The sequence below is a fragment of the Phyllobates terribilis genome, unplaced genomic scaffold (genome assembly GCF_046119375.1).
Source record: "Phyllobates terribilis strain yellow unplaced genomic scaffold, ASM4611937v1 Scaffold_9__5_contigs__length_417890890, whole genome shotgun sequence".
NCBI lineage: Eukaryota > Metazoa > Chordata > Amphibia > Anura > Dendrobatidae > Phyllobates > Phyllobates terribilis.
Window position 1 is genome coordinate 150,675,554 of NW_027362769.1, and position 14,590 is coordinate 150,690,143.

A 14,590-nucleotide genomic window follows, 5' to 3' on the forward strand; every position below is an offset into this window, starting at 1 on the left:
GCGGGAAGAAGGCTGAAGATGGCGCCGGATGGCGGGAATCTTCACAGATGGCGGGAAGAAGGCTGAAAATGGCGCCGGATGGCGGGAATCTTCACCGATGGCGGGAAAACTTCACGGATGGTAAGTTTTAAAAGTCTCTTTTTCAGGCACGCAGTACCCGGTGGTTGCGGGCACGGAATCCTGCCGACTACGCCAAAGTTGACGCGCCCCTGGGCCTGCTGTGTCGCGCAGCGTCTCGCGCACGGGGCTTACCCGGAACCGGATCAGATGAGGGTTGTAGTCTCCGAGTGGCGGGGACCCGGTCCGTGCCCAGGGAGTCAAACTCAGTGTGTGGCAGTCTTGACAGATGTTATTTGAGTGTCGACTACGCCACCCGTTGATTTGCAGCTATGGAGCTGCCGCTGCAGGGCAGACCGCTGAGGCCGGTGTAGAATTGTGCAGCGTGATAGTATAACCCCCAACGGGAGGGGTATGGCCTCAGGGCAGCCGACATGGAAGATGGGGGTAGCAGGAACCACTCAGAGACGGTGCAGTGTAATTCAGGGTCTTTACTGGTAACAACGATAGACCCTCCCGGAGTACTTGCTAGCGAACGGGGCCTGGTCAGTCCTTGAGCAGATGGGATCTCCCCTGGCCAGGCGGAGTTGTAGGCCTCCCAAACTGACTGTACTCTTCTGGCTACCTTGCTAGAAGCGGATATAAGTAGCCCACGTCCCTGAGTGTACCGTGTGGTGCTCACCCGTATGGCCGGTGACTCGGGGCCTTCTATGGCTTCCGCTCCACGATGGCGGTGCTGGTCCCACGCGTGTGACCGTGCCTTCGGGTTTCTGAAATCCCCTGGCGGTCGGCTTCTGCTGCTGGGTAAGAGTTAGTCCCCACAGCCTCGGACGCCGGGTCCGGTAAGAAAGCTTCTCAGTCAGGGCGAGCTCTGCAGCTGTCAGCCCCTGACTCGTAGTAGTATTGCTCCCACTGAGCTTCTGCTGTTTCTTCCTATGCTGCTTCTCTTCTCTCCCTCTAACCCTGCCTCAGCCCCGGGTTTATACAGGGGAAGTTCTTCCCCTCCCAGGACTGGGCAGGAGGTGTGGCATGCATAGGATTCCTGACCAAGGGACCTCCCACCTGCTCTCAGACATAACATTACATTACTGTGGGAAACCAGACCCCTGGGGTGCCACAAATGGAGTCGCTTTGCAACCCTTAGAATGTCACGATGAGCAAGTTGCAGAAAACTTTTTGCGACTAGGATAGGGGGTCCCAATGTGACTCCATTCATCTGCATTATGTTGCTATGTTTAACCACGTCCTACGGCAAAGCCTAAAGCTAGCCCTCTTCCCCACCTATAAACCCTCTGTTACAGCATTCTGATAGGCTGTCGGTATGTCCCCCAATTCCCTATACAAGGCACAGAAAAGAGTTTTTATCATACCCACAGACAGCACAGTCCAGTCCGATGGGCGTCTCTGGTCTTGATCCAGCTCCTCCTCTCTTCTGACAATCACCTTCCTCCTTCCCTGCTTCATATGGTTGACACATCCATATCATCATCACGGTGTCTTCCAATCTCACTCCTGTGCTGGCGCACTTCTCTCTGCCATGCCGAGGGCAGAGCAATGTACTGTAGTGTGCATGAGCCAGGAAAGGCAAAAGAGCACTGATGACCTGTAGGTAAAGCTGGCACATGCGCAATATCGAACTTTGCTCTGCCCTCAACTGGACAGAGGGAAATGCGCCTGTGCGGGAGTGCAATGGGGGACACCGTGTGGATGACATAGGACACGTCATACATATGAAGCAGGGAAAGAGGAGGTTGATTGTAAGAAGAGAGGCGGCGCCGGATCAAAACCACAGCGCACCGTCTGTGAAAAAATTAATTTAATTTTGTCCCAGCCGCCGCCCCCTGCAACCCGCCGCCCTAGGCACCGGACCTTCGGTGACTAGTAAGCAAACACACTAAGACACCTGCATTAGAAATGGCACACGGTAGGGGCTGTCTCTGTTACAGATATTGCAACAGAGTCGAGGAGTGTTATGTAAGTATTCATGCTGTAATAAATCCACTAAAACACCAAACATCACTTATAGATTATACAAATATGAGTAACGTAAATTTACCTTGAGAATTCAACAAAACCTCGGAGCTGGATGTTTTTCTCTCTGTATGAAACATGTTGAATATGGGGGTCACATGACGATTACAGATGAAAGAGATCCTTTAGGAAGGTTTCCATTTTCACTTCCTCTTACTTACTTCCTTTAGCAGAAAAAAAAAATCAAAAGCAACATGTAAGCAGATTCAAATAGCAAAAAAAAAAAAAAAAGAAAGAAAATTAAGTGAAAGAAGATGAACCGTAATCCCAAGTAGTGCCTATTTTCTAATCACAAATTACTTTTAGTCTACTCCTCCTAGTTTATAATGAAACAGAAAAATCTCTACTTTCTGTTTCTTTTTATTTTTTAATGATTTTTTTCTCCAGTTTGAAGAGGCAATTTGCATATTTAATTTTCCAGAGAGCATTGTATGGCCTATAAGTCTCCTTACCCTGGAAATGTCAGGCTTGTCACACTACACAAATTTAGACGTTAGCCCTTAGACCCAAGTCAGAAGCCTCTCATACAGCCAAATAAGACCTCATGTTTTGCACTGAGGAGGGACAAACACTCCGAAACACGTGTCTGCAAATTTAGATTCTAGTTTGGATTTTTTCCTAAGTCATATGGTACGGTTCATTAAAGGGTCAATATTGACCCTTTCTACCCTATAGTTTTACTGCACTGAAATAAGATCACTTTGTAAGTTTGTCCACTTGCTACTTAGTTATCACTTTCGCCTTGTGATAAGGTCTCCATCATGCTGGTAAAATCATGGTTCAACACCAAATTTCTCCTCGATGTTTGGGAGTAGTTTCTCTTGGAGGAGGTTTAGATCCCATTCTTTATTCATGGCCATGTTCTTAGGCAAAATTGTGAGAGAGCCCCCTCTATGCATGACAAGCCCCCAGACATGAACGGTCTCAGGACGTTTTACTGTTGGCAGACACAGAACTTGTGGTAGTGCTCACCTTTTCTTCATTCTTCCAGTTGTTCCAAACAGTCTGTAGGGGGCTTCATCAGAGAAAATAACGCTACCCCAGTCCTCTGCAGACCGATCCCTGTACTTCTTGCAAAGTTTTATATTTTTTCATAATATTCGAATTACGGTTGTTTAGTTTTGCATAACAGATGGATGTTTATTTTGTAAAGAATCCTGGTGGTCATCACATAGGCACAGAATTTGTGTCTTTACTGTATTCCCTATGCTTGAACGCCTGAACAAACACTCATCTTGGGAACGTACCCTAATAGTTGTCCTAATATTCGACCATCCAGCCATGTATATGTGTATGGGGGTCTCTCGACTCTCCTCAAATGGATGATGTCAAGGGAAATTAGGATCTTGCAGTTTGAATTCAAGTGCCCGATCCTTTTGTTCTCCGGGCAGATGAGCTGCTGCCAGATGAGTTTGATGACAGATTGCTCCGTTCTTATAGTAGAAAACACATGAATTCTGGTTGAGCATTTATGTGCATGGGGGAATCGAGAGAGTTAGCTGCCGGCAGAACTAATATTCGGCTAACGCCTATCTAGGGTGCATGGCCATCATAACATCTGCGATTGTAGAAAAATCCAACCAGGAACTTTAACCTGTTTAGCAACGTGATCATTGCTGAGAAAGCAAGGGAAGCAGTTCACTGTTGTACCCGCCAACACCACAGGTCCCATAAAAGCTTTATATTCTGCTCCTATAAGAAATATACCATTGGTCCATAATGCCTTTAAAAAGAGACCCTATTTCTTTTATTTGTGAGACATTTACTATAATATACATATATATATATATATATATATATATATATATATATATATGTTAGAGATGAACAAATTGATTTGAATTATTTGAGGGTTTGATTCACGCGAATTGTCTAAATTGGATGCCGCCAATTTACACATTGCAGAGGATTGCATCGGCCAGAAAAGGTTTATATGACCTTGGGCACAGATGGGCAGGCTTCATCCCAATGCCTTTCAGCTATCACATCATATGCACGGCCAATCAGGAAAGACTATAGCATCCTATATAAAAGCCAAGGCAGGGAATAAAAAAAAAAACAGCAAAAAAGGCAAGAGTTTACCTGCCAGATCTCAGAACTAATGCACTCAGGATGCAGAAAACCCATACAGTAAAGATGCAACACAGATGCAAAATACTGATGAGACAATCACTCAGAACCTACCATTTCATGGAGGGGATGATTGCTTAGTATTAAAATTGCACACAAAAAGGCTAATATAGGGTGCTGTTCACACCTGGGTAGTGCACAGCATCCGGCTTGCAGCCTATTAGTGACGCCCATACTAAGTGCACCCTATGAGAGCAGAGATCCTAGTTTACAATGCCAGCACTAATGGACCCGGCTGCACCCTGGAATAAAAAAGTGCAAAAAATACATAGATATATATAATATATGAGGTATTAGTTGATATTTTGGCCAAAATTCGCAAGGTCTCTGTTCTCATGGGGTTCACTTAGATAGCCCGAGCAGCCCACCTAATCTAATAGTATGGGCGTAACTAATAGGCTGTAAGCCGGATACTGTGCACTACCCAGGTGTGAACAGCGCCCTAGACAAGCCTATTTGTGTGCAATTTTAATGCTAAGCAATCACCCCCTCCATGAAATGGTAGGTTCTGAGTGATTGTCACATCAGTATTTTGCACCTGTGTTGCAGCCATCTTTATTATATGGGTTTGCTGCATCCTGATGGTGCATTGGTTCTGCGATCTGGCATGTAAACACTCTTGCCTTTTTTGCTATGTTTTTTTCTTGAATCTTGGGGGAATTTTTAATTTTTCTTTTTGTGGCTTTGCTTTGAGTTTAGTCAAGGCATGGAATGCAGCATCTGTTTTGCGGAGAATCTGGATAAATTGAAGATGTGACGCCTCTACTCGAAAGCCCTTTTCTTTACCCTGGGAGATGGGGGACTCGGAGTCGGGTCCTGTGATGGAGAGATGGGGTGCAGCTGTGGCCCGGACCCGACCCGTGCTCAGGGCCGTCACATTAAAAGAGATGGTGTGGGCTTATCCGGGTTGAGTGGCTGATTTACAACTACGCCACCTGTGGCACCTGGTGAATGCCACCAGTGCTGCTGCAGTCCACTGAGGCCTGGTGTTAGGGCAGCCATAGTTATTACTACTCCCCACAGGTGGAGCAGGGCCTCAGGGCAGAGAGAGAGGAGGATGGGGGTAGTAGTAGAGGAGTACGGGCGCCGCATCGCGCGGTGTGGCGCAGAATAAACAGTCCGGAGGCCATAGGGGTGAACTTCCAAGGCTTTACTCACTTTAGAGATGGCAGAAGGAAGGCGACTCCCTGCTCTCCGCGGAGTCCTGCTGTCACCAGTGACGGGGGTCCGACAACCTCCAAGTAAGTCCAGCGTTCAATCGGGACCCTACACCAGAGTGTTCCTGAACTACAGACTGAATCCTTTCCTGTCCGTGTGTGTGCGAATAGGCCTGGTCTCCCTCTGAGCTCCTCTCAGAACAAGGGCATGGGTGGCAACTCCGCTCCGTCCGATACCCGGTGGGATCCTCAGGGCCTACCAGGCTTTCCCGACCAGGACATGGAGTAGCAAGGTCGGGTGTCAGGGGCCGGTACCCCTCTTGCAGCCGGACTCCCTCTGAATATATCAGGTGGTGAGGACAGGTGGAGTACACTGCTCCGTCTGCATCCTCCCCAGGATCCATTTGCTATGGAGCCACACTCTTAAGATCCGGGCCTTCTTGGTCCTGGTCCTTGACCGAGTCGAGACATCCCTTGTCTACAACCTACCCCTCGTCCAAAGGCCGGGGCACGAGGGCTGTGTCTACATCCGATGCGGGCCCACACAGGATCCGCGTTAGGGTGGGAAATAACAGTACACTCAGCAGTTGACAGCATAAAGACAGTCAAAGAGCGATCAAAGAACGATCAAAGAACCAAGACCCAAGATGGCTTTGTATTAAATATCAAATTTAAAGTGTAACTAACTTGTAAGTCCTCCACCCTCACCCACTAACTGGTTCCCCTCTCTCTTGGTTCCCCAGTCTCCGTGTAACCAGGAGGGCAGCACCTAGTGCCTTCTAGCCCCCTCTGGTGGAGAAATGTGGTGTTGGATGCAAAGGTTGGGTCACGACTATCACACTGATCTTACCTCAGAGGAGGAACACTACACTCCATTAGAGAAGTGCAGCATCCCTGTGGCGGTCGAACCTTCAGGGGCGCCACATTCCCCCCTGGTGAAAAACAGCACATCCGCGGGCTGCAAAAGAGTAACACCGAGGAAATTTTCTTTTTATATAACAAAACCATCTTCCCTCTATGGGAGGCACATCTTCTTAAACGTTGCAACACAGGTTATACAGTACAAAAATACAAAAGTATAAAATTATAAAAGTGCTAGCATTTTCCAGAGACATTTTGTGCAAACAGACGGGTAAAGGTGCAAAGACGCAGAGTCAGTTCAGAGGGACCTGTCCCAAACCCTCAACGTGGGCCCTGAAGTGGCTGCAGGGCATGAAGATCCCGAGTTGGACCTCCCAGAGAGCCGCCCTGACAGGTTTTCCTTCTGAGGTCGTGAGGTTGAAATGTCCGCGTTTTTTGTATAAAACCAATATGGAGCACCTAAAAAGATGCAAACTATATAAAAGAAAGGAGTCTGTCTGCTGCAAGTCCGCAAGGACACATGTCTCTAGAAACTGGGGTAATAAATCAAAATATAAACGTCAACACCTTAACTATAAACAAGTTACAACCGCCGGGGCTGCTTAGATCTCGGGTTCCCTCCTGGGAAAAGGCTCGTTCCTCCCGACGGAGGTTGACCGGTCCCCTGAGGCTGAGCGCGAGGGGGCGTCGCTCCCGGACACCTTGTGGACATCCAGGGCGTACCATCCCCGCACCCCTTGGTGGCGAGAGTAAGTCACTACATCGCCCGGGAAGAGGTTCCGGCCAGGGTGTCCCTTCTTTAGACGCGGCTCGACGTCCCGCCGGTTGACAAAGACGTCATCCTGGTACTGGGGACTCCTGATGAACCCCCACCCCGCCTCATGGTGGAAGCGTACGACTTGCCCTTCCACACGGGGACTGGGACGGGTTGCCTCTTCCTGTCGGGCCCGGGATTTATCAGCTTTGGCCCGTACCTCGAGGCACTCGCAGTGGAGCTCCCTTTGGCGTTGCTCCCAAACGAGTTGGAGTATCTGCTCACTGCACTGCTGACTCCTCCTCTGCGCTTCAGCCCGGGTCTCCCGGGGGAAGCCCATCAGGTCCCCGCCCTGATTGTCCCAGGCCCACTCCTCAGCCTCCGGCCAGGTGACTGTTGGTGCGGGTAGCGGTGTCATTAGGGGCTGCTGTGGGTCCTCTGCAAGCGCGGACCAGTCCGGGTTGGAGCCGGTGGATACCTCTGCAGCTTAAGGCGCTTCGGATTTGGGAGTAGGGCGGCATCGCAGGTCCCCACCTATAGCTGCCGCTTGCAGCTCCGGAGCCAAGACCTGCTCCCAGGTGTCCGAGTCGGGTATTAGGTACTCGGCCATGAGGTCCAGGATAGGGACGGTAGGCTCTGCAGCTGGGGCAGGGGTAGCACACTCACCCGCTGCTGGGCTGCTCACGACCTCTATCACCGCGTCTCCTTGTCCTGGGACTTCAACTCGTTGGCGGCGGGCCCGGATACGTAGCAACATCTCTTCCCGCCACGCAGCTGTCGCCGCCTCCTGGGCCTCTCTCTGTCTTCTCAAGGGACCCGGGGCTTCCTGCCGGAGAAATTCAAAATCTCCCGCTGTGAGAACACTGCCTCGCTCCCTGCCGGGTGAAGGGCCTGAACCGGGTTCAGAAGGCTCGGTAGGTTGCCCTCCAAAAGCGTCCATGTCTGCCTCTGAAGAATGCCAACCTCCGACTGCAATGGCCGCACCTTGTTACTTTTCTCTTCCTCCTCTTTCGGGGCGGTTCCTGGGCGGCAAGCTGACAGGCCCGCCTTCGTTCAGCCCATCCGGTTTGACGGGCATTACCCCGCGGACAGTCTCGGATGGAAGGGGCAGTCCACATTTTTGGCTTTTCACAACATTATGGTGCCTGTTCTTCTTGGGCGGGCGTCATTTTAAGTGTAAAAACGACAGTTCAAGGTGTAAGGCACACAGTACCCGGTAGCAATGGGTAATTCCTTCCTTTGCTGCGGGCACGCGATCCTTCCGACTACACCAGGTTGGGACGCCTCTACTCGAAAGCCCTTTTCTTTACCCTGGGAGATGGGGGACTCGGAGTCGGGTCCTGTGATGGAGAGATGGGGTGCAGCCATGGCCCGGACCCGACCCGTGCTCAGGGCCGTTACATTAAAAGAGATGGTGTGGGCTTATCCGGGTTGAGTGGCTGATTTACGACTACGCCACCTGTGACACCTGGTGAATGCCACCAGCGCTGCTGCAGTCCACTGAGGCCTGGTGTTAGGGCAGCCATAGTTATTACTACTCCCCACAGGCGGAGCAGGGCCTCAGGGCAGAGGGAGAGGAGGATGGGGGTAGTAGTAGAGGAGTAAGGGTGCCGCGTCACGTGGTGTGGCGCAGAATAAACAGTCCGGAGGCCATAGGGGTGAACTTCCAAGGCTTTACTCACTTTAGAGTTGGCAGAGGGAAGGTGACTCCCTGCTCCCCGCGGAGTCCTGCGGTCACCAGTGACGGGGTCCGACAACCTCCGAGTAAGTCCAGCGTTCAATCGGGACTGGGCCTACCGGGCTTTCCCGACCAGGACATGGAATAGCAGTGTCGGGGGCCGGTACCCCTCTTGCAGCCGGACTCCCTCTGAATATATCAGGTGGTGAGGACAGGTGGAGTACACCGCTCTGTCTGCTTCCTCCCCGGGATCCATTTGCTATGGAGCCACACTCTTAAGCTCCGGGCCTTCTTGGTCCTGGTCCTTGACCGGGTCGAGACATCCCTTGTCTACAACCTACCCCTCGTCCCAAGGCCGGGGCACGAGGGCTGTGTCTCCATCCGATGAGGGCCCACACAGGATCCGCGTTAGGGTGGGAGATCACAGTACACTCAGCAATTGACAGCATAAAGACAGTCAAAGAGCGATTAAAGAATGATCAAAGAACCAAGACCCAAGATGGCTTTTTATTAAATATCAAATTTAAAGTGTAACTAACTTGTAAGTCCTCCACCCACACCCACTAACTGGTTCCCCTCTCTCTTGGTTCCCCAGTCTCCCTGTAACCAGGAGGGCAGCACCTAGTGCCTTCTAGCCCCCTCTGGTGGAGAAATGTGGTGTTGGATGCAAAGGTTGGGTCACGACTATCACACTGATCTTACCTCAGAGGAGGAACACTACACTCCATTAGAGAAGTGCAGCATCCCTGTTGCGGTCGAACCCTCAGGGGCGCCACAAAGACATCACAGATGTGTCATAGAAATAAGGGAAAGTCATAAAACACTGAAGACCCTGTACATATAGTGTGTGTGACAGCACGGCAGTGAAGAAGATTAGGGTGTGAGGAAAAGAGAATAGTATTATACACATCATTTCAGGGCAACTGGAAGCTTCAGAGTACTTTCAATTTGACGCAAATCAATTTTTTAAAAAAAAAATTGTCAAAAGCTGGGGAATTTGAACTAAAAATTTTAAAATGTGTTCATCTCTAATAAAGATCTAAAAACGGTAAAGAAGAAAAAAAATGGCAATACCACGACACTCACTGAGGTCCGCAGTTGTTAGATACTTTTCTTGACCATCGCATTGATGAGTTATTATATCTGAATTAGAATCTGATAAACACTTCAAAAGTTTTGCCCAGTGAAGAGCAATAATCATATTTTCTGCAATAATAAAACAGAATAAAATCTGTATGCATTTGTTCTCCCCCATACTTGTAATTTTACATACAACAATGTGGTACCCATAACACCTGTTTTGTCCATGACATTTAACCATGCGAAAAAGTTATCTCGCAAAGGAGAAAATTTCTGTGGTTCAAATCAGGGCGGGTCCTTCGAAGCGTTCTCTCAGATTAGAAAAATATAACATGTCTACTTCCTTCTGAGAATTGCACCGCACCTGTCCAGGTGACTATCACAAATTTTTAGGTCGTTGTGAACTCTCGGCACTGAAGAATCCTTATTATTTTACTTTTTCATCTTCATATACTTTAGATGTAATGTTCATAGATGTAATGTTCATTTCTAGGTTTTTTGATGCAACAATATATAGGTACAATCAGATTGCAGTTTCCCAGTACCAGTAGTGTCCCCTACTACCAAATTTATGTAGTTGTGGAAGCCTCAGCAGTGTGATTCTTAAAAGGAGGAATTCATGCAGCAATTTGACTGTAAATGTGACAACCTACGATACTGATTTGGGTCTCAGAAGAACAGTCCCACGTCATAGCCTGTCTCCCACAAACACTTTGCAAGGAAAAACTCTGTGTTACTCAAGGTCCTTGTAGACTGTACGCTACCACATTTTATAGACGCCAACCAGGCTCGGACTGGCCAGCAGGAGAACAGGGGAATCCTCCGGTAGGCCACCCCTGTGAAGGATTGCTAATGACTAGTGCTATTACACTTGATTCACAATTTGCAGAAAAAGGTATCATCATTCATTAAACAAGCTAGCCAAATTAATATTACATAGAAGCAAAAGTAGATTTGTGTACTAACACTGTCAATCAACATGACGTCGCCAGTCATATCCTATCAACAGAGCAGAGCAAAAGAGAAGCCGCTGCTCTGTGGATGTGCTGAATCACCAGCAGGAGAGGTCAGGAACAGCTCAGTGCCAGCAAAGATCGGCACCGGACACAACAAGCAGGTAGTTAGGCACATGTAAAAAATTTAAAAGGTCCCAGATAACCCCTTAACATCATTCAGACTTTTTTTTGTACATGGAATTTTCTAAAAAGATGCTGCAAAAAACAATACAAAATGCATTGAAGACTCATCAGGAAAAACACAGTGAAGCTTAGCAGGAACGCTGGCATCTATAAGACGCCATGTTAAGATGCTAAGGGTGTTTTGGATCAAAAGCAAACATGTCTACCAGACTTTTTTTCGGAAAAAAACTCAGACATGTGAACAGCACCATACACTAAAATAGAAGACATATGGGAAAAACAGACATCTGGATGGATGAGGCCTTAGGCTCAGCCAGGGTTGACAATGGCATAAGGCTCCTCTGGTCTTGGGATTAATTGTTCAGTGGTGGCCACGCTCACGATGATAGAAAACCCTAAACCAAGAAAAGTGGAAACTGGCAATCCACAAGGGATAGGGATAGAGTGATAAAAAACCCTAAACCAAGAAAATGGGAAACTGGCAATCCACAAGGGATAGGGTGATAGAAAACCCCAAACCAAGAAAATGGGAAACTGGCAATCCACAAGGGATAGGGATAGAGTTATAGAAAATCCTAAACCAAGAAAATGGGAAACTGGCAATCCACAAGGGATAGGGTGATAGAAAACCCTAAACCAAGAAAATGGGAAACTGGCAATCCACAAGGGATAGGGTGATAGAAAACCCTAAACCAAGAAAATGGGAAACTAGCAATCCACAAGAGATAGGGATAGAAAACCCTAAACCAAGAAAATGGAAAACTGGCAATCCACTAGGGATAGGGATAGAGGGATAGAAAACCCTAAACCAAGAAAATGGGAAACTGGCAATCCACAAGAGATAGGGACAGAGTGATAGAAAACCCTAAACCAAGAAAAGGGGAAACTGACATCCACAAGGGATAGGGATAGGGTGATAGCAAAACCCTAAACCAAGAAAAGTGGAAACTGACATCCACAAGGGATAGGGATAGGGTGATAGCAAAACCCTAAACCAAAAAAAGGTGGAACTGGCATCCTCAAGGGATAGGGATAGAGTGATAGAAAACCCTAAACCAAGAAAAAGGGAAACTGGCATCCACAAAGAATAGGGATAGCAAGATAGAAAAACCTAAACCAAGAAAAGGAGAAACTGGCAACCACAAGGGATAGGGATAGAGTGATAGAAAAATCTAAACCAAGAAAATGGGAAACTGGCATCCACTAGGGATAGGGTGATAGAAAACCCTAAACCAAGAAAATGGGAAACTGGCAATCCACAAGAGATAGGGATAGAGTGATAGAGAACCCTAAACCAAGAACATGGGAAACTGGCATCCACAAGAGATGGGGATAGAGTGATAGAAAACCCTAAACCAAGAACATGGGAAACTGACATCCACAAGAGATGGGGATAGAGTGATAGAAAACCCTAAACCAAGAAAAGGGGAAACTGACATCCACTGGGGATAGTAGGGGCACCTCCTTTACCAAGCAGCACTAAGGCACAACCTTATGTCTTTACTATATCTGAGTCGACTATCATACAGTCTTCTACTGAATCTCCATCTAACCTTTAGGAGGTTGTTATTAGAGAAAATCTTACCATATGGTGCACAAATAGTGCCGTATATAGGCCAGGTGACATCTCCATACAGCTGACTAAATAACACCCAGTAAACTTTTGCCAACAACATTCACTGCAAAAAAATACTTTTTTTTTGCAGTGAACGTACATTGTACATTAATATAGAGTATAGTATAGAGTGTCTAAGCAGCAGTACCTTCCATTGTATATGCCGCCATCTGGTGCTCACACAACACCAACATACATTGACCAAACAAGAGTAGCACCCGTCGATTACTGACCTGAGAGAAGAGGGAGCACCTTCTAATCCATTCGGCAAATCTATAAACCAAACAGCATTAAATTATTTTTTTGTTGCTTTCACTACGCTAGGAACGGACCTGTAGCAGAATTATGCTGAGCTGTAAACTTTCCTGAGGGCTTTGAGCAGGGTGGTACAAGTAAAAAGGAATGTCCTGGATTCGCTGACTTGTTTTCTTGCCTCGTTGAAATTGTTTTAGTTTCGCTTTACTGTCGATCCTCTCTCATTAGAAGATTGATCTACTAAAAAAATAAACCTTCGTAAAGGAAGTCTTCACTTAAAGTAAAAAATGACAACATTTATGGACTTTTGTGCTTCTTCAGCCTCTACGTGTCACAGTACATAGAAGAATTTAGAATGAGTTAACACAGAAATTTGTCAGTGAGCTCATTGTGATGACTGGGTCTGTTACCCTTATCTCTTTTCTTCTGAGCAATATTCACCTAAAACTAAAGTTAAAAAAATTACACTAAAGTCATTCAATTGATTTTTCAAGAATAGAAATTGATGGCACTTTTGAGGGTCTAACTCCTCTCATCCCCACTATACTCTGAATGAAGGCACCGCTAGTAAAGAGCTTTGTTTTTTTCTTAACAGAATTAGGGCTCATTCATCACTTCGTTTTTTTTTCCGCATATGAGAAAATCAGTCTTAGTTTCATCAGTAATTTTATGCAGATTTTCACCAGAGATTCATCTGAATTTGGTCTGAGCGCCATCTGTTAATCTCAGATGATGAAAAAAAATAAAAAGTTTCCCTATGTTAATCTATTTATCAATCAGTGACAAAAGGGACAGCACTCGGAATGGCATCCAAGTGCAGTCCAATTTTTTCACGGACTCATAGACTTGCATTGGGGAGATTGAACCGACACTCAGATCAATATCGGGCAGGTCTCTGCGATTTTGCACTGACCACTTGGTCTGCAATATAATCGGACATGTGAACAGGTCCCTAGACTGTACTGGGTACAAGTGCTATCCGTGAAAAACACAAATAGAACTCATATGCAAAAAATGGAGCCCCTTAGGGCTCATGCAGACGACCATATTATCAGTCCAAGTGCGATCCTACAGAACATTGGATCGCACCCATACCAATGTTATTCTACGAGGCCGTGCATGTGTCCAACTTTCTTCTCGGACAAAGCTTATCCAGGGAAAAAAAATTGCAGCATGTCCAAGTTTGATCCGATATTGGGGTCACACTCATCCATACAAGTCAATGAGTCTGTGGAAAACATGCACTCAGATGACATCTGAGTGTGGTTTGATTTTCACAGACTGACAGAATGGAGAAGATGGAGAAATTTTTTTCTCCATCTTCTCCTCATCCAAGAGAATCGGATCTCACTATGATCACACGCTGATCAAACTCTGATCAAACTTTTATTATGTTCTGGTGTTTGGAGACACATCAAAATACAATAAGGAACAAATAACTGATTGGAGCAGCTCTGGATTAATAGTGGAGTACCACAGGGGTCAGCATTGGACCCTCTTTAAGGTGCATTGCCATATTTAAAGCCATGTCCACCCATGAGGGTGACTGAGTGCATGAGTTTGCAGCTTCACTAAGGTATTACTTATCACCATAGGACTGTACCCTTAAAGGGTTTTTCCAATCTCTGCTATGCACTGGTGCAAAGAAACAGGTTTTACAAGTACTGTATGTATTCCATAGCAAAACGCTGGGTAAAAAATGTTGCTGAAAAATAATTTGTAATACTTGTGAACAGTAAATTAACTTTAGAGGTCAGCGCCAGGCAGCTGCCGCCAAGGCGAATATAATCGTCTGATGCATCAAAGAGGCATTAATGCTCATGACAAGAACAT

At 46.9% G+C, this 14,590-nt stretch overlaps 1 protein-coding gene across 2 annotated transcripts in view; it reads right to left on the minus strand.

The window, feature by feature from the left end:
• The window catches only part of LOC141161804 (protein mono-ADP-ribosyltransferase PARP15-like), a 103,516-nt gene extending 90,612 nt beyond the window's left edge, over positions 1-12,904 (minus strand). The window contains exons 1-2 of one of the 2 annotated variants that reach the window (XM_073647212.1): positions 12,736-12,904; positions 2,114-2,252 (exon numbers count right to left, since the gene is read on the minus strand). In XM_073647212.1, coding sequence (XP_073503313.1) covers positions 2,114-2,168 — 55 coding nt within the window. In that variant the 5' untranslated portion in view covers positions 2,169-2,252; positions 12,736-12,904. Of the gene's footprint in view, positions 1-2,113; positions 2,253-12,735 lie in introns of those variants that run through there. The other variant, XM_073647211.1, reaches the window with a different exon arrangement.
• Positions 12,905-14,590: the final 1,686 nt, after the last annotated feature.